The following is a 20,985-nucleotide window of genomic DNA, read 5'->3' on the forward strand; positions in this document are numbered from 1 at the left end:
TTAGATAAACACGAGCTTGTGTCGAAGAGCGCAGTAAAAACTTGCGATACAGCGGAAGACCGCCAAGGTCGACAGGTAAATTTACACAGCTCGCACTGACTTATCTGTCTATTTCTGCCATTATCGTTAGATCTGCACCTCGTACCTCGGTATCAAACTATCAAGCCAATGGATTCGCTCTTCTGCGAAGTGTAATGGCGCATCTTCGCGCTCTCTTGTTCACTACTTCTAGCCGCGTGTATCCACAAAACCACATTTCACCCGTCTGTCTTGTGAAATTGCGTCGGCTTTTTGCTCTCGCTTCTTCTACTTATGCTTCCCCCCTTCTCGAGTTTTTCTCGCTCTATTTCACGCACGGGGCAAATGTGAGTTCGTTCAATTTTCTAGAGATTAAGATACGCTAGAGATTAAGATACGCGACCGAATCGAAAGATTTCAGTAAGCCAACATCGAAATCGTATGCTCTCGACGGTAAGAAGGAAATAAGGGAAGAGGTGAGAACGTGCGCTTTAAGAGAAGCTTTTTCTAACATCGTAATATACAGGTGATCAACAATCATGATAACATTCAGCAGTTCTTCGTTAATTGTATACAGAGAAGCAAAACTCAATACGTGGACGAAATTATTTTCTTTTTCCGACTCGACGCAAAGTTACTTTGGCTCGGTGCGGTTCACGGCTCCCATCTTGTCCCATTAAACCCGAACAGGATTCTGGACACGAAGGGGCACGACGACGATCGTCCGGCACTGCGCGCACGCAATCTTCATCGGTGTGTAACTATCTATCCCACCTCTGCCTTCACGCCACGTCGCACGGAAACGAACAACACGCGGCCGTTTGCAACAGTGTGCAAAAGCTGCGTGTACCCCGTTCCTCGTCTCCGTCAGCGCGAGCGGGCCACTAGAGGCGATACCGAAGGAGAGAGGATCATCCGGACACGAGAATACGATGCGTACAGTCGACCGAGTAAGTCACCGTCGACCGTCTAATTCCGTCCGTGACCGCGTCCCGTTTGTTGCCAGACAGACCAAGAAAGCGAAGACGCGCTTGTCGCGACGCGTCACTCGAACGAGAATCCGGGAAAACCGCGGAATGCGCGGGGGTCGCTCGGAAGGAATCAACGGAGGAACGGCTGTGTCGTTCACGTCAAAATGTCCGCGTTAATACGCCGGCGGAGATTGTGCGACACGTCCGTTAAACCTTCGCGCCGCAACGAGCAGTCCCTTTGCCGTCGTATTGGATTTATTTTCGTGGACTTGAGACACACTTTGATGCGTGCGCGAGGAATCGTTTCCCTGCGACCGTAGATGCCGCAACACACTTCACAATTGATCGCCAAAATTTTTCTCGGCGAATAAGCATCAACACCTGGATATCCTTACTGTTTTGGTGTCAAAGTACGAATATTAGACCTTTAACGTAGAATATATATATATATATATATTTAATATATGTACATATATTCTCTATATTGAGAATTTTTAAGCTCAAATTATAAAAAATTATAAATATTATAAAAATATTATATTATAAGTATATATATAATTGTTAATAATTAAGTTATTAAATACATAATTATTAATAATTAAATAAATATATAAATAAAATATATTTAAAAAATTACAAAAAATTAAAATTTAAAGAACAAAACAGTAAGAATGTTCAGTGTTATTAGCGTTCCGGCATTTTTTATTTTAGCTTTTCTTTCGCTTGACTTCTCACTTCTCGATATTCAATGTCCAGACAATGGATCGTAACTAATGAGTGATTCATTTGATTCTTCCCTCGATCGCGCGTCTCGCAACTAATGCGAAGCAACATCGACCACCGTGACTATTTCAGCGCGTGACTGACTTAATTTGACGATACAATCGACTAAATCGACGACTCGGTCGGCGCCTTTCCGACAGCCGGATAATTACTTGCACCAAGCAGCAACAGCTCTAATTAATTGCGACGTGATAGTATCGCAGGAGACTTTGTTGTTGCGGGTGAGAGTTACGAATTGGGATTGCCGACTCTCCATCGGCACGATGTTCTTCCATGCCAACGAATGTACAATTATGTTTGTCGCGGGGACTGCACGTATTGTAAATGATAGGCTGCGTATACTAGCGATAGCTATTATCATTCATCGAAGCGAATAATAAAAATCCATGAACTCGATGCGCTCAATGTAGCCATCCACTGCATCGACGAACGGTTCGCTTGACCTCCGCCTCTTTCCGAGTTCGCAAGCACTTCGCTACAGTCGACGCGGTAATTACAGTTAATTGCAAACTGCGAACGATATCACAGATAAAGAGAAGTGTGTCGCCGCTGGTCAACAAACAACTGCTTTTCTTGTTAAACTGCGGTGTTACACCGCTCATCATTATATTTTCATATTTCCATATCAAGGCCGAGCGTGTTACATATCTTTTTTGTAACACGTGTGTTACAACTATTGGACGTTGTGGAAGCTATATATTATATAAAAGTAACAATACCATAGAAAGGTCAAATGAAATAATAATCATTGAGTCTCTCGTTTCCAATTACCCGCGCGTCTAATAGCTGCTTTTGATGATGTATAAAGAAAAAAAAAATTTATTGCGGCATTGATCACGCGGAATCATTGTTCATAATTTTTTTTATAGAGAGAACTTTATAGTGAAGATTTCAATTGAATTTTGTAACTGAGGAATAGATAGACAGATTTTACAGTATCCTTTCACTTCATATGTGTGTCATATCTTAAAAATTTAAATATGCTATTAAGAAATGTTTTTTCGAGCGAAATTTATTATATTCCTCAACAAAATACACAGTCTGTTCCTGCACTACTAAAAACATAGTAAAATTGAAAAAAATTGCTATAAAAAAAAGTACAATGTAACATTTAAATTAATTATATCGAAGTCTGTAACAAACGTTTTAGTTCACTTTGAGATTTTTCTTAATATAAAAAGAAAAAAAATTTCGTCAATTAGCTTTATATTGCGCACGAACAACGATATAAATCGTAATGGAACTTCACCAGACTAGAAACGATATTGTCATAATGATAATTTTTCTAGCTACTCACATCGATGTACTATCTAATATGGAATATCCAAACACAAAGAGTAAACAATCTCTAAGATAGACAAAAGCGTCGTGCAAATCTTCTAAATTCGAAAAATCAACAGCATAAAATTAGCATGAATTTGATACCTGAGTCAACAGTCACGACTGGTCGCATCAAGTCCAACATTAAAATATGAGACAATGTGTACAAGTTCAGATAAATTCGTTATCAACAGAGTGGCTCATGTTTTGGAATAAACACGTGTCGCACGAAACATTGTTATATGTATTACGGTTTGTTGACAATCGGCAATATTCGCACGTTATGATATCTATCGTTTTCTGTTCCAATTTTGTAAAACTGGTTGATATGGGTTGTCACAAAAAGCTCCGTGTCTTTCATTTTGTGAATTAAATCAATTGGTCTGTTTCTTAATAATAAATAACGCTTTTGAAAAAAGCCTTTTTCTATATAACGGTTCCACATCTAAAATCTCTGTCTGATCCCAATAAAAAACGCGTGACCAGAATTCACTATAAAACTACTAGAACTATTACTATTATTATTACAATATTACAGATTCTATAATATTCTCTCCATGTGCCCAAACATATGTAAGTGCATTGCGATGTTTCATTATTTAGATATTGATGTTGATCTACATCTTTCAAGTCTGAGAGTTCCGAGTTTGTAAGATATATTGGGATACAAATATAATATTAATAAAAGAAACATTTGTTACATCCCGCTCGAAATAGATTCGGAATAGACGGTAAATTTCTGATCGTAAACTGCGATCCAAACAGAAGCGTTTTTTTCCACCAGAGTCCACGAACGCATAAATTTATGAAACGTGTGTGCGGCATCTTTAAGTCGCGCGCATGACGCATTGAACATGTGTTTTCTTGTGTAAATCAAGAGTGCAAAGTTGTCGTGTTTGAAAACTTACTAAGCGAACTAAGTCCTTGACCGCAGAGATCGAACGATGAAACGATCTTTGCATTAAGTAGAAAACACATTCTCTGTATTTCAAATAGAAAGACTTTGAAATCGTTTCGTGGAAAAGCGCACTTTTTAACTGTTACAGTCAACATGTGTTTTACTTACATCACAATCTAATCAAATCTTTCACAATTGCAAAAAGATCAAATCTTTCACAATTGCTAAAAGATCAGAAATGAATCCTTGAATAAATGTCAATATCCAAAATAATTAGATATCGGTTATATATATTGAGCTATATTCGAGCACGTGAATAGAGCATACGGGTAACAATTATACAATTAACGCTACAGCGAAAGCATGGAGCAAGCTGTAATTGTAAATCTCAGACTGCAATCTCATCGTGCTGAACGATGTAGAGGCAACGCGTACCCGCGCGCATTTAATTACTTTTATTTTTCTGTTCGCAAACCGGCTTTCTCAAAAAGAAAGAGGAACGAGAAAGAGAGAGAAAAAGAGAATGGTTGACGAAGCGAATGAGTGAACGATTTCGATCGCGGTTGCCGATTAAAAATATGTATACGCTCACGTATTGACTGGCCGGCAACGTGTACAGGTGCATCGATCATAATCACCGTGACAGGCTGCACGCCAGTGCATATGCCGCTCGTGCAAATTTCGTGCAAACGAGCCAACGATAAGCTAAATACGGTTCTCCTGTTGCGTCGCGTTCACAAACGCGGGTCCAAATTTAGGTGCAGCGCGTTGCGATGCAAATTCTTCTAGAAAAGATTGTATAAAATGACGCGCACCTGAAGTCGCGCTCGAAGTGCGCAACACCGGGGAGACTTTTGCACGTTATAATAAGCGAGCGCATATCGCCCGGCTGAAATCAAAGCCGCGTCACTGACGCAATTAAAAACAGCTTCGCCGCTATTTAATGGCTCGTTTACGTATTCGCGCGAAATGGGCAGCGCGTTTACGGCAGAAATTCATTAGTGATTGGATAAGAACAAGACACACATCGGAGCCTACAGCCGTTCGTCGGTGGCGCACGGGCAACACCCATTGCTCGAGAACTCGGCGGGGCAGCCTCATATTGAACATGACTGTGCATTCCGGGAAGATATTATTATAAATGCCAATTAAAGTACCGGCAGACATTAATCGCGCGCGATGCACTTTCGGCCGATTAAACGCATCGCCGAGATAAAAACGAATTGAAACGCTCTACTCCCGTTCGTTCACAACTAAAAAATCGTCGCGATTTAAGCTTGATGCGTCGGGGTGATTCCTCGCTGCGTGAGATTGTTTGAGATACCGCGCGCAGAAATCTCGCGTGACGGAAAGAAGGAGTCCAGGAAAAATGGAATTTTCCTAGTGATTCTTACACGGTAAATCATCAGTTACTTGTTACGGCGCAAAAAGCACCGCTTCGCGCGAATACGCGTGAAAAATCCGATTTCTCGGAAATACCGGCCGACTTTCCGCGGCGTGCGATCTCACGTTGACAGTCACGCTGTATCGGTGATCCTTTCAATTTAGCGGTGCCGTGAAGCGCGATGCACAGACTCGGCCTGCGAAAAATCAGGGTCCGCAAAAGGACGATGGCGAATCGCCGGAGTCTAATTACCTAAGTTAATTGGCCGGCATTGCTCGGCGAGTGTATTATTCCGCGTGACGCGGCGCTTTCTGCCGCTGCCCGCTTTTTCGCTCTTGCGCGCACACAAAAGGACGTGCGATCGCTCGGGAACGAAACCTCGCCGCGATCAGGCTATCGAACGACCGCCAATCTCGACGGGAGCGAACACGGGGTGCGGGAGACTCTATTATCACCAATATATCAAGTCTGTAAGTCAGTAACCATGTGCCTGTCTAAAAACGCGGTTTTCCTATGCTTTATGAACGCCTCGCGCAATAACAATTCCGGCACACGTGCGCGTCGCGTGTGTGCATTCGTGCAAACGCGTATCACACATTTCATCGGCATGAGGGGCATGAGGATCACCGTACTTGTGCAAGGTCGTGCGTTTCTCTCGCACATTGCAACGGTGAGACAGACGCGACAAGCCGCCCGAGTCGAAATTTTGATGCCGCTTGCGACCTCAATATTTCATTATTTTGAAACTCTTCAGTTTGTTATCAACCTACATCCATAACTACAAACATACATAAACTTTCTTTTGATTCCATTTAACCTAATAACCTTGCTGAGAGATCCTCTTTAGGATCTACAAGTGACATTTTCGGCGGTTTCCGCTATTTAGAAATGTCAAGTAGGATTTCAATTTCTATATATATTAAACATTAAAAACACATAATGAAAAAGGAGGGCAATTAGATACTTAAATTATTAATTGCGAGAGTTACTTCATATATAGTCGATTGCAAGTCGGTTTGCGCACACTTTCGATCAAATGAAGTCGCAACGCCTCAAGTTGTCGGGATTAAAAACTACTAGTCGGTTATGACAGAAGCCAAAGTGACAATACAGAGTATGACATTCGTGAAATATGGAAAGAAGAATTTATGTTAAATCGAAGAACACACACATTATTTTGAGAAGTAATTTTTATATATTTACAATTGATTACTGTGCGCACACACATGGCAGTAGCTTCCAATTTTGACAATTTCAAGTGTTGCAATTTCACTCGATAAAACGTGCAAACCGACTTGTAACCAATTATACATCTTATGTCACGATGATAATCCCTCAGTCCGAATATATAGATGTCGGAAAGTTCAGATCAAAAAGAAGGCTAAAATTTCGATTCGGGAGTTCTTTCCTATCTTTTTTGCCCATAGTAGTCAATTTTTCACGCACCAGTCATCGGAGTTCGCTGCTTTCCGAAATTTACAAAATAATAGGGACCATCAGATTATCATCGAGACATAAGATGTATAATTGGTTACAAGTCAGTTTGCATGTTTTATCGAATGAAATTGCAACACTTGAAAGGCGTTGCGACTTCATTTGATCGAAAGTGTGCGCAAACCGACTTGCAATCGACTATATATGAAGTAACTCTCGCAATTAATAATTTAAGTATCTAATTGCCCTCCTTTTTAATTGTCGACACAACATCGATGACAATTTCTACCTCATCTTAGAGATAACGCACGTAAATATAATTTCCAGACTGTACGCGATTCAAGGCTGGCGGTGAGACGCGGACTAGGTTTCGATCTTTTTATACTTTACATTCTCCACCTTTATCCTGCGCCTTTATAATAGCGTTCTCTCGAAGGCTGACATGGATTTCATATTCAGAAATTACCCGGTGTCAAGACGTTTAATGGAAAACTGGTAGTGTCAATCTTAAACGAACCGGCGCACGCACGTTCACCGGATCGGACGAGGCCGCGTCACACCATTAATCTCTCACACCTACCTGGTGTCTACGAGGTGCGCCTTTCTAACTTTTCATCAGACGGTCGAACAAGATAATGCACTTCTGAGCGTAGCGCTGCGTTCGAATTTGCGTGGCAGCCGTGAACGTTTTGAGAGTTAATGTACTCCCTCTTACCTTCGCTCTTTCTCTCCTTTTCTTCGCTGTCCAGTCGGTGATTCGTCATTTTTAAAACGAGCCGAGACCCGATCCGCCCGAGTCTGACAATTAATAGCATGATCAAACTTCCGATCGTGCGGAATTATTATTCGCGAGCTCGCAGCGCCGTCATTTTCGAGCGTGTTGACGCGTCCGCTACGTAAGTCGCCTTCTGCTCGCTCGATGAGACAGTTCCTGAGGCCATTAATCTTCCCAGTCCCTCTCATCCTCTCTTTCTTTCTCTTTTCGTTCAAGGGTCTTTGGACTTCTGATTTGTCGCTCAAAAAGAACATTATGAGACGAACGCGTCTGTTATAATCAGCAACCTACAAGTGTATACACCTAACTCCACAGCGAGAATTTTATAATAAAAATTATTAATAGAATTTTGTAACCGAGAAACCTACATTTTGCAATAATTCACTTATCCTTTCGTTTCACATGTGCTACTTATATTTTAGGAACTGAAACGTGCTATTAAAACACTTGCTACATCTTTAGCGAAATGTAGCAAGATAGACAGTCTACTCCTGTGCATCACTAGAAACATAGTGAAATTGAAAAGAATTTATGTAAAAACTATGATATATCCTGTCCACGTGGTATTATCGAGATTTGAGTCCTCGCCCACGGATGCGCAACGCAATTACAACCGCTCTCGCGTTGAGTAACGACGATAAAAGAATGTCTTGGTCGTATTGCAAAAACATATGAGATCTCTTCGACTTGATCTTTCGGTGTATGACACTTAAATTTAACAAGCGCACGCTTATCTAAATTATAGAATGTAAAAGTGGTTTCCCCGCTCCGTAATCCTCGCGGTTGCGCGTCTGTGCGTGCGATGCATGGACGCGATATGCGGCGCACGATCATCAGTGTACCTTCGCAAGGTCAGTCGTCTCTCCCGAGCGACTTGGGCACGTCGTAAATGACCGGGAACCCGGCGTGCGGATATAGAACGAGTCGCTGGGAATGCCGGCGATTCGTAACCAGCAACGATACTACCTAACGCGACGTCGTTTTTAATACAAGACACGAGAACGACCTCATCCGTCTAACGCGAGGCTGATACGCCGGCGCCAGTGACGCGAATGCGAATCTCATTAAAACTTGTAATATCATCGGACACAACAGACACGCTACTCCTGCCGTTAATACACCCGATTTTTCTCAGCACGCTCCGATCGTTTTCGAGCTCTCCAACAGCCCAACGCTTCCTCTCTCTCTCTCTCACTCTTTTTTGAAATCTGTAATAACTCTGATATCGAAACCGTGTTGCGCTTTAGAGCGGATTGGCGATTGGGAAAGAAACATTAACAGCAACGATATATGAAAGTACATGTTGGTTCATGCATAGCATGAAGATAGAGATATGCAAATTAAGAGCTTCCAATGTTGAATTGGATCAAATCGTCGAAACTTAACTTTCAATTAACATAATTAGTAACATGGCTTACCGCCACACAAGCAGCAACTTGCAACACACGCTATGAATCAATCTTCTAACTCTATCCCCAATCACGATTATTAATATTAAAACTCCACTGATTTCTAATTATTTAATTTTGCGTTAATTGACTTCTTTTAAGAGGTTCGACAAATAGGGAAATCTAAATATGATCTGCTGACTCGAGTTAGTAATATCTTACTCATTATATGGCGACTTGTACTCGTTAGCGGGAGATTGAGCAAGATAGTGCCAATATGCGAGATCTGCATTTCAATTACCGCAACTCGAGATTTTCGGATAGTTCGAATCGAATCTTATCTCGTACAATCCCAATACAGTTCGCATATTTCTACACGAAGACAAGTTGATTGTTTAGATTCGCTATGATAATATCGAGCCTAAGTATAAAACGCAATGGCGTGTCTGAAAGCGTTATTCTGTCGTTTATAGAGCTTTCTGCGCACATGTGCCAGAAACTAAATTCGCTTGCTGGAAGAGTCTAAATTGAATTCTGCACGTTACCACGCTCGCAAATTATAGCGTTATTTCGCGCGGCAAGGTTTCGATCTTCATGCAGCACGACTTCAGATCGATAATTCGCAATAAAATACACAAACGTTGACAGGATAAACGCGAGGTGAGAACTGCGAGTGTTTTCGAAAATACGCCGCGACATATGTAATATGATGAGTAACGACGACGGCTGACGCGGCAAACAGCGATATCAGTGCGAAGTATTTTCGCGTCGCGCCTCTCTCAGTCGTGTCAAGTTGGACCGATCGTAAGTTCCCGCGCTAAGTATCCGCGCGAGAGCTCGTTCCGTGCCAAAAACATCCGCTTAGAGATGCCTGAAAATATGCCTTCGTTGCGGTGCAACGCGACGCGGTGAGAAGAGGCGACCCGTCACTCATTTGCGTGCGAGTGATGGACGCACACGTACGCGTGCACTTTTATATCGATGTATCGCAGCGACCGTGTTATCACCTGTTCACGCGATATAGGGGAGACCGAAGCAGGTTCGCTAATTTTTTCGAATTTCAATGATAAAACAGTTTGATATATTTAATTGTTCCAATTGGCTATATAATAATGATAGAGACAATCTTCCTCTACATTTTGATCCTATTGACGATGTTATAAACTGTATAGTTTCGTCTGTAATAATAAAAATATCAACACGCAGTAAGCAGGCATACCTGCCCCGGTAGGCTGGCATACCGGCCAGCTCGGGGTAAGTCAGCATTATATAAAATACATGTAATTATACACTTTGAAGAATGTTAAATCAATAAATTATACAATGAAATACCATATACGATACTTTTGTGCTTACAATTTTATTTATACTTAAAAACAAAAGAAAATAATTTTATGTAACATACTTTATATGTATATGCATCATCATACGTTCGTGTTGCAGTGTCCTATGATCCTATGATCACTATGCATTGTGAGCTATGTGTTTACTAATCTATTCTTTGCGCGTAGTTATACCAGTGCGCACCAGTTCATCAGTGCTACCATACAGAAAAATTAGCGAACCTACCCCATCTGCTCATTTCTGCGATTTTAATAATTTTAAGAATAAAGTTCACTGTTATTATATAAAACAGTGTATCATATATCTTCAACAAACTTCATTTTAACTAATATTATATAACTTCAGTTCATTCATTCAGGATAGAAAATGCAAGGAGAATATTACGAGACGTCTAAAACTTTACTCAATTGACCTCAAATCAGTTTTTTCTTTCTTTTACCTATATTTGCGCGATTGTAATGAAAATTGGAGATAAGTATCTTTACACTAAACGAAATGTTTTATGATTCCACTCGAACTGTTTGTTTCACAATAAATACGTGAACGAAACGATTTGCGAACCTACCCCTACTGCGAACCTAACCGCATGCGTCCTTCACCGATCATTATTTTGCACCGCGGATTTATAATTGTTTCTACAATTAACAGCGGCATAATTGCACAAGTTACGTCGCGTACTACGGCACGTTCTATGCTCGGTTGCAAAATGAATGTGCGTGCTTTTTATTGAATGAAAATAAATCGAAGCGACGCTCCGAGTTGTCACAATTCACTGCACACACCACTGTTGACGTCCATTCAACACACCGTCGCGTTATCATGTTTTATAAGATATATACAAATAATATTATTATTCAAATAATATTGTCCTACAATTTTGAAATAAACTCTTCTTCCCAAATCGTTACACTCGATATTATCACTTAGGACTCATAAATAATTAGTGCATATGCGTATCAGCAGTGGCTCTTTTAATTGTGTCACAACTTGAAGCGCTGCAATTTCATTCGATCAAAAGTATGCAAACCGTTTTGCGAACGAGTACAAGCGTCGATGATGAGCCTTTCAACCTGGTATTCGTTCGAGTGTCGAATTCGCGTTATCATTCGTATCATCAGATTTCAGGACGGTGCCATTTTAGGGGACGATCGAACTTGTTTCCGTCGCAAAGTAACGATCGCGTGAACGCATTACTTCGAGGAGAGACGCAATATACTCGCTACACTGTACCCGTATATTTACTACACGGCTATTTTGGCCGCAAGACACGAGCCGTTAATCGTTCTCGCGACCTGGACTTGAGAGCATCGGAGGAATGCCTGTGTTGGCCGACTTCGAGCTAATATACGTATTTGCGCGTCGCGGTTCACTTTTGATCGAATCATTATAGCTGAAAACTGCCAGCACACGCTACACATGATCGATATGTGTTAAAGAGATCACAATTACAGCGCATTCGTAGCGTGTTAAGCAATGCGTGATAAGAAAATTTAGCGTACGAATAATACATGATATTTTAGGTATCGTTAATATGTATTTGTGACGTGAAAAATCCAGCATGTAATTCACTACAAATAGTGATTCGATAATACAGAGCTTTGAAAGTGGGCTGCAACGTCATTGCTCTATCCACTCGCGTCATTGCGTGACATTTTTGTTTTATCTCTCACTTTTCCTTTCTGTGCGAAACGCTTTTCCCGTACTCGGCGGTACGCCGTAAGTGTCTGACGCGACCTCCGATGCACAGTTTTAGCACTCCAACGTCCAATGCCTAATTATAAGCGATTGCTTAGATTACGTAGAGGAGGAAATAGAGTCTCCCGAGAGCACCGCGCGAAACATCGGAGATGGACACGGACAGGTTCTCTCGTGCGATTTACCCAGATGTACCGCGTATTTCATTTCACTCTATGGCATAATATCGCCCACCATAAAAACGTGATATCACGCGACACAGTCTCATTAAAAGCTGTATTAATAGTCGTTACTTTGAAATTCACCTTAAATAAGATACTACAAATTTGTATTTAGAATTAGATATGAATTTATCAGCCGAATCGCCATTGCAAATGTAATCGTCGCATATATCGTGTGATTCAGGCACAAAAAACTCAAATCTAATTCTAAATTCATATCAGAGTATCTCGCGTAGGACAAGTCTCGAGTAATGACTATTAATACAAGACACCGAATCTGAGATTAATATGAGCTTCGGCTCGGTTCGACATTTCGGATACAAACAGACAAATCGGTTTCGCTCGTTTATGCAAATCCTGAGGAAGAGGAGAAAGAGGCGCAGAGATGAGAGAAATCGCCTGAAGAAGGGCGCGTGCAAAAATGATCCAATCGTAATTAGAGGGTGTCATTGAAACACGCCTATTTTACGCACCCTGCTAACTATGTAGCGGCTGCATCAATATTTAGAAGCAATTAAGCCGCACTGCGCATTAGTATCGCTGACTCATTATTTACACCAGACTGGCGCGCTGCTACCTCCGCCGCGGTTACTGTTCTTATGGCGAAGCATCCTCACCTCTCTCCGCGAGTAGCGTCATTAATCTCTGACACGTGCGCAGAGGTGTGGACATTCGCTATTTAGCTGAGTATCATTCCAACGCGTTTAGGCCTGTCGGGCACGCGCGCATACTGGTTATACATCAAACTAGTTGGTAAAACGTACGCGCCTTCGCCGATCTCCGGCTCTCGGAAGTGCCATCGTAATCAATTAAGAGACCCCTCGTCCGTCAAGAGCACTTTTCTGTCCAGTCCGTAAGGACACGGGAAATTATGCGATCGGAACATGTCCCCCAAGATAACGGCCGCTGAAGGCCTGTTGCTCTTCAACTAACGATCCCCTAGTATCTTCTCTCTTTTTTTTATTCTATATTAATGCTTCAACGTGTCATTATTTTTGACATCGGTCTCTCGTCAGCTTTCGATACTCGCGTGAGTTTGCGCATTTTATACGTCACGACGTAACGTTAATAATAGCGTAACGATGTACTTGGCGCGACGCACAAGGCGCAGCAGTTAATCGTTCACCTGCTCATACGCGAGACCGTCGTTGGAATGTCGCTTTCCGCGCGTCGACTTAAAACGCAGCTATCCGACCGGCCGAACGAGATCGCGACTACTCCCCTTCACGAGTCTATTTATTCCCGAACGATAACGACTGGCGCCGTGAATAACAATATAACGCCAACGAAATGTTTGATACTTGACTCGGGTAATTAATAATTTCAGTGGAAAACAAAAGAGGAAGGAAGAGAACGACGATTCGATATTTTGCTGGTAAAGTTTTCAAATGTGGCATTACTTTAATTTCCGTTTCCTTGAAAACTACGTTGCTCGGTGTTCGGATTATAAGCTGTCGGATTGCAAGCACGATAGTGATACTAGCGACGATAAAGGTAGTGATTAATCATAACAACGACGATAATGGCGAAAATAATAAGAAAGAGAGGAACGTCGATCATTGGAATAGATATCGCTGTGTATTGTAATCTATATATACACTGAGAAAAAAGTGCTTGAGTTAATGAGACTTTGTCTGAGTGAACAAAATTCGTTCACGCAAACGTTTAGTCAATTGAACGAAATATATTGTTGCTACGACGTGAGAGAGAGAGAGAGAGAGAGAGAGAGAGAGAGAGAGAGAGAGAGAGAGAGAGAAATCATCGATTAATTCAATTATTGCAATTTGGTTAGTAATTATATCAATGTGATTTATTATTGTATTAACGTGTAATTGTTCAATAGATATAACATTTCTTTGAAGACGAGTGATCGCCAATTTTATTGATTTCAACTGCTTTTTTCTCAGTATATAAAATAAAATATCTGTGTGTTTCTTATTAACTCCTAAACTCTTTGACTGATCTGAATCAAATTTTGTATAGTTACTCTCTAGGAGCCTGCGGAAAATCTAAACTACCATGAAACATAGACATCTCAATCCCTCCCCCTAATTTCTTCGACATTTTATTGTGACCCGAGCAACGCCGGATAGGTTAAACTTACAAGTAGACAAGTGTCGCTGTATATTGTAACTGGCAATAACAGCGATAATGAAGTAGCGAGCAGAAATCTTAATCGGGTTTAGACATCAGAGTAATAAATAATTGCGCGCTCGTTTGTCCTGACAATTTTCCGCTCACTAAGATCTAAGTAAGAAACCTACGTTGTGTACGATCGCTAGCGTCCCGGGGCGCTAGACTCTTTGACGTTTCGATGAAGCACCTATATTGCGGCTTAAGTGATTTATAATGATTGGGTATTGGCACACAGTAGCTAAACTGGTTAACAAATTATACTTTCTCCGTTTTCCTTAGACGCTTACTTAGCCGTCCCTCCTCTGCGAACTTAATCCTGGAGAGCATTTCTCGACCCTGGGAGCGCGTTCCTCCCCGTCATTACGTCGCATAAAGCACAATCATGCGCCGCTTTATCGAGGCAATCTATCGATACGTTATCTTCCACTTGACATATGCTCGTAACGTGGAAGTGTTCCGGAATTATCCCGCCGATCTCCGATCACGAGTCCTACGAAGTATCCTATTATTATAACGGTGATGTGCAAGTTTTGCGATAGGAGATTCAAAAACTTATGATTTTTGGGTAATTGAGTTTCAAGAGCATGTGTATATATAACGGAATGTTTCTTTTTTTCATCTCATTTTGAACAAATGTTTATTTTGACATGTTCTTCATTCGAGGTTTAATACTTTTATCGCGGCGTCCACGGTCCTGCAACTCGTTTGAGATATGCTGGCGATGAAAATCTCTTAAGATATGTAACGTTTGAAGATTACACAGAAATTATAAAAGAGTTATTGCTAACAGCAATAATATCGCTAAAGATATTATGAAAGAATAGATTTTTATCGATTTACTTATCCTTATTTGATATTTAACATGTAATAAAAATTAATGGTCAAATGAGTAAATAAAATAAAATTTATTCTCTCATGATATCTTTAGTTTTTGTTAATGTTAATGATTCCGATAAGATTTGGCTTAAAAGTGCGGTTGAGTAAATTATACAATTAATATGTTGCTTGTTAAAACTAAAAATAAAGTTAAATATATATATATATAATATACTGAAAAAAATAATCGAATATTGAATAAATCTTTCTTCTCTACAATTCCACAAAATAGCAATAAATAACTATTTATAGTATTAATGAATAATAGAATAGATGATATTGTGTACCTCGAGAGATTTTTCATTAGTACTTCAAATTCGATGAAAGCTGCAGCGTCAATGTAGAGGCAAAATTTCTCTGATTCACTTAAAGCGTTTCGAAATATAATCATCGGGCTTTGAACGCAAGCCTATTTAGCTAGAAAGGATGTGAGTGTTGCGAACATAATCAATAAAACTAGCGGTTCCAGCCTCACACGCGGAAATACATCGTACGAAGTGATATTTATACGAGGCTGCGTCGTGAGGCTTATTAAATATGTGACTTCGTGGCCATATCGTCGTAAAACGACGACGTTGTGAATTCAGCAACGCCGCAGATCGTCGGGAATAATCGTCAAGTATAAATCGATCGTCAAATAAACGAATAAAATACTTCGCAACGGTTCTGGGCGAATGATCAGTGATCCGAAACCGAAGCGATTCACAATGACGGAGGGGAGGTTTTGTCCGAGAGTCAATTCCACGGTTACAGTGAATAAAAACGTCGTACCCTTTCGCGATGCCTTAAACCGCTTCTCACCTGCTTACCTGGGAAACGACAACCGGATATCTGCGCGGTGCATATACTTCATTCATCGATTAATCTCAGAGCTTGCTTTTTCTCGCGGGTCCCAGAAAAATTCACGCCGGGATATTAAAGCGGATTAACGAACGTCGTGGTTGTCGTCTCGCTCGAAAGACGTCCTTTAAATGTCCACTTGCATGTCTGTGTGCGCGTATTGCTCGGATCCGCGTGTCGTATCCCTTCAGGACATGCGGATTAACCCGAATGTTGACCTTGAGAGCGAGTCGAAAACTGCGACGAAGAGGACGGCGGAAGATATGATTTTCGAGTTACGGCTGGCTGTTCTCCAACCGAGCAAAATTTAGCACTCGTCGGCGTGTGTAATGATGGCTACATTATAATTGCAGAAATATCCGGTAACGATTCCCGCTTGGCGCGACGACAACGCGTATTTATTACGACGTATTTTAAGCGATGGCGGCAATGGTAATGCATTACTTTGTACGTCATCGAGAAGAATCGCTCTAATTTAAGATGTTACGCGAGACTAGTGGCAACCGTAAAAATCGCTCGAGCCGAATATTCCCTTTTGTTGATGTGATTCCTAAGCGAGATACTTTACTGCAAAACGGTCGTTGCGTCCTTGACCTTTGTATACCACTTCAAAATATAGTTTACAATGTAGTTTAGAGTGAAGTAGTGCGCGGAAATTTTTATTTCCTTTCACTTATGCTAATTCGATATTATTATTCTCCATTGTTTTAATCGAGTTGCATAAAATCTTCGTCTGCAAATAATATCATTTGACGAAAGTGATCTTCGGGCGTGGAACATAATCATCGACAGCCGCGAGTTATCCTTTCACATTTCGCAATCGCGCGTACGAAAGCGAACGAGAAACTTTCTTTAAGACGTATCACTTCGCACGAACGCAGCGAAATTATGAATATGAGGCATATGCGCAGATCTTGTACAAGCTGTCGGGACGTAGTTTAAACATCGCCGTAGTGACACCAAACAGGTTCTCTTTCTCTTTCTCGAGTGTTTACGTGATCTTCAAGACACGGCGAGACATCTTCCGACAGAAGACAGATAAGGCTTTTCTTTTGAGAGGAGAGTGAAAATCTTTCCTTACCAGTGTGTTTCCTCTTCCAAGGTTGTCTTCGCGAGTTGCGTGGTAAGAATATTTAATAATCTTGTCGTAAGTTTATTGAGACAATATTTATCTACGTCAAAATATGATCGTAGGTAAGTATAGGGTGTAGATCCTCCCGTGAATGTGTTGAGTAGTACACGCGGAAACAGAATTTTACTCGTATTGAAGTTGGTATCTGTTTAGCGAGACTCTTTTGAGAGATAGAGGGAAAAATAAACACATACGATTCATAGTCAAAGTTAGTCATTAGACTCGACAGATAAATTTAATTTGTCGCAAAGCTTCTTCTATCAAATATTTTTACTATAACGATTCAAAACAGACAATATGTATGATTGATTTATCGTTAAGAGATAATGGAAATGGTTGATTTCTTTTCCACGAATTCCCAATGTGGCAAATCGTATGTAATTGTATACTAAAGCTTACAAATAAAATTTTTGTGTTAAATATTTTATAATAGCGCGCGATTTTTTGTAGACAAATTTTTTCAAGAATAAATGCAAGCTTCTTTAACATTTACCAACTCCAATACCATTAATTATTCTAAAATCCGCAAATATAAGAAATATCTTCGAGTTGTTGCTGCGCTGCTTCTAAGTACGTTTGTGTCAGTTTTCAAATGCACAAGCATGCGTCATAGTTTTCGTGATTTTCCGCACAGACGCAATCAAAAGTTTTTAAAAATTATATCGACTCATATCGAACCTGATTACTGAATATTACAGCACAGCTTGTTCGATTAAGACCTTGAAAAACAAATAGTAGATCGATGCTAAGTTCCAAAAAATTTAGCAATTATAAGTGCAAAGTTCAAGGTGGAAATAAATTTACGAGAAACGACAAAATTACTTTGCTCACGATGATCCGACGAATAATTTTCGCGTGACGAATTATGTAAACTATGAAAAAGAAAAATTTATAGATTAACATCTGCACATCACAATTTATACGTGTGAGCTATCATCAAGTTATCAGACGAATAAAAGCACTCCTTGTATTTATAAAAAATACATAGCATAGAAAGAGGAGAGCGTACAGGTGGCGGCGAAACGCCGTGCAGTCGGGACTTGCCTCTTTTTTTCGTTCCGGAGAGAGAAAAATATCGAAAGCGCGGTTTGCAAGAACTTAGATCTTTCGCTTGCCGGGCGACTGCTCTAAACCACTGAGCTTCACCTAACGCTTCACGCTCACGATACTCTCCCTTTTCCAGATAACGTTCAGAGTTGCCGTTCGGAAGCGACATCTCTGGCGCTATCCCGAGCGCACGGCGATTACAGAGAGAAACAATGTTACTGTACCAAGTGATACAGCTGTCAGTCTCTCAAAGTCAAAGGTTGCTATCATTTAAGACCTTGTATTTATCAAAAATTTAAATTGAAGAAAGACTTTATGTTCTTTCCTTATGTCTTTCCGATAGTTTCCATCGTGCTGCACATTTCCATTCGCACGACAGGTCTGTTACTCCGACAGAATTGACAAAATGCAAAAACGTGTCTTACCTCGAGATATGCGGCTGAAGGCCTCTGCAATATCCGCTTCTGAAGCGTATTCCTGGCTATACTTGACAATAGTGGTCACTAAGGACACCAACGGCCAGACAAAGCGGAAGTGGTACATCTCCCTCTTAATGTACTCAAGTAAGATCTCGAGGTTGTCATCTGAAATTAAGAAAACACCCAACGTGAGAAACGAGTGTGATATAAACGCGCGTCAAACTGGTCAATGATAAAACATAATTGCCTATCGAAAACTGCTCGATATCGCGTCGCATCAAGTGATTTCAACGCGTGTAAACAATCAATGATGTCTATCATTCGTAACACACTGCTTGCGACACACACTCCGACTCTTCAGCCACTCGCAGTTACGTCTATCTTCGTCTATCGTCACGGGATTCAGGTTATACTGCTTTCTACTCGCGTTGTCGGAGAACTACAGCGAGATCTCTCCTACGTAATCAGTTCGCTGGCTCTCAATTAGAAAGGTCTTTCTAAGAAACAGTTTCCCCGCGAACTTGTCGCTGACATTTACACCAGCGAGGAACGCGCTGCTGTTCAGATCTATCGCGTGGTACCTCAGCCGTAAAGCGGGCAAATTAGGACAGCGGGCAAATTAGGAGCGTTGTGCGTCGTGTCAACGCTGTTTTGACGCTCGGTTCAAGACTAAAATCTGATCTACAATATGCTCTTTGTTTCCTGTTTCTTTCTCTTTATCTCTTTCTGATTCAAATCTTAAGCTTTAAGCCAGAAAAAGACAGAAGACAAGAAACAGAACGCAAAGAGCATATTATAGGTCAGGCTTAACAGCCCTCACAAGTCACGCACTTCCACAGAGCGTGCATACACAAAAACAAAAAGCACATGTCGGATTTTGCGGAGTATCAGACTCCTCCGACGCGTTCCCATTGTATTGGGTTGTTAAAAAAGTCATGACGCATTTTTGCAACAGATGGCGCTAGTTCATTTTTGGAAGTACTAGTCATTCGCATCTATGTCATTGCTGTGTCATTTGACAGCTGACAGTTCTAGCTTCATTCTAAAAAAAAATTGAGCGATTTGGTTGAGTTTTGGAGATTTTATAACAAGTTGAAGATGGAAGACCAAACTGTGCATTTTCATCATATATTACTGTTTTATTTCTGTAAAGGGAAGAACGCGCGTCAAGCTTGTGAAAAGTTGCGTAAAGTTTACGGTGACAATGCTGTACAAGAACGTCAGTGCCAATGGTTCACAAAATTCCATGCTGGTAATTTTGACCTCAAGACGCTCCTCGGTCAGGGAGGCCTATCGAGGTTGATGACGACAAAATAAAGGCATTGATCGAGTCAAATCCCACGTTACACGACACGAGAGATTGCAGAAACATTGAACATCCATCATTCAAGTGCTCACGACCACCTGAAGAAGCTGGGATACGTAAGCAAGCTCGATATTTGGGTTCCTCAAAGAAGTTCATTTGACGGCGCGTATAAACATCTGCGATATGCTCATTAAACGTGAAGAAAACGATCCTTTTTTGAAGCGACTGATAACTGATGATGAGAAGTGAATTATTTACAACAATGTGATGCGCAAACGGTCCCGACGTGATGATTTGCCTCAAACGACATCGAAAGCAAACATTCATCAGAGGAAGGTTGTGCTCTCAGTGTGGTGGGATTTTAAAGGTGTCGTGTTTTTTGAGCTCCTACCAAGGAACCAAACAATCAATTCGAATGTGTACTGTCGGCAATTGGACAGCTTGAACGAATCCAACATCCAGAAATGTCCAGAGCTCGTTAATCGTAAAGGATTTACGATATTACCTAATTGTGTTCCATCACGACAACGCGAGACCACACACAAGTTTGATCACCCGTCAAAAATTATTGGGGCTTGGATGGGATGTGTTGCCACACCCACCATACTCGCTTAACCTTGCGCCGTCAGACTTGCACTTGTTTCGCTCTCTTCAAAACTCTTTGCGTGGTATAACGTTCAATTCGGATGAGGCTGTAAATCAGCACCTTGTTCAATTTTTCGCCGACAAAGACAGGTCCTTCTATGAACGAAGAATTATGAAGCTCACTGAAAGATAGCAGAAGGTTATCGAACAAAACGGGCAATATATCATTAATTGATCTTTGTTCTTTATATAAATAAATAACCTTTGAAAAACATAGAAAAAATACGTCATGACTTTTCCGACGACCCAATAGTTCTACACCCGAGCTGCTTCGACCTCGTTAAAGTGCGTTTACCAGCAATAACAGCATTCTATTAATTGCGCGGAACACGCGCTCCGACGTGAGTTATCAC

The 20,985-nt window shown here is 40.9% G+C and overlaps 1 protein-coding gene across 12 annotated transcripts in view; it reads right to left on the reverse strand.

Moving 5' to 3' along the window:
- LOC116843977 (doublesex- and mab-3-related transcription factor 2-like) overlaps positions 1-20,985 on the reverse strand; it is an 88,405-nt gene that overhangs the window by 35,363 nt on the left and 32,057 nt on the right. For 11 of the 12 annotated variants that reach the window (XM_032814988.1, XM_032814991.1, XM_032814990.1 and 8 more), the window contains exon 4: positions 18,688-18,846. In XM_032814988.1, the coding sequence (XP_032670879.1) occupies positions 18,688-18,846 (159 nt within the window). Of the gene's footprint in view, positions 1-10,051; positions 18,088-18,687; positions 18,847-20,985 lie in introns of those variants that run through there. The other variant, XM_032815000.1, reaches the window with a different exon arrangement.

Source organism: Odontomachus brunneus, unplaced genomic scaffold, assembly GCF_010583005.1.
Source record: "Odontomachus brunneus isolate Ranch 3 - 2012 unplaced genomic scaffold, Obru_v1 Obru_scaffold_037, whole genome shotgun sequence".
Taxonomy (NCBI): domain Eukaryota; kingdom Metazoa; phylum Arthropoda; class Insecta; order Hymenoptera; family Formicidae; genus Odontomachus; species Odontomachus brunneus.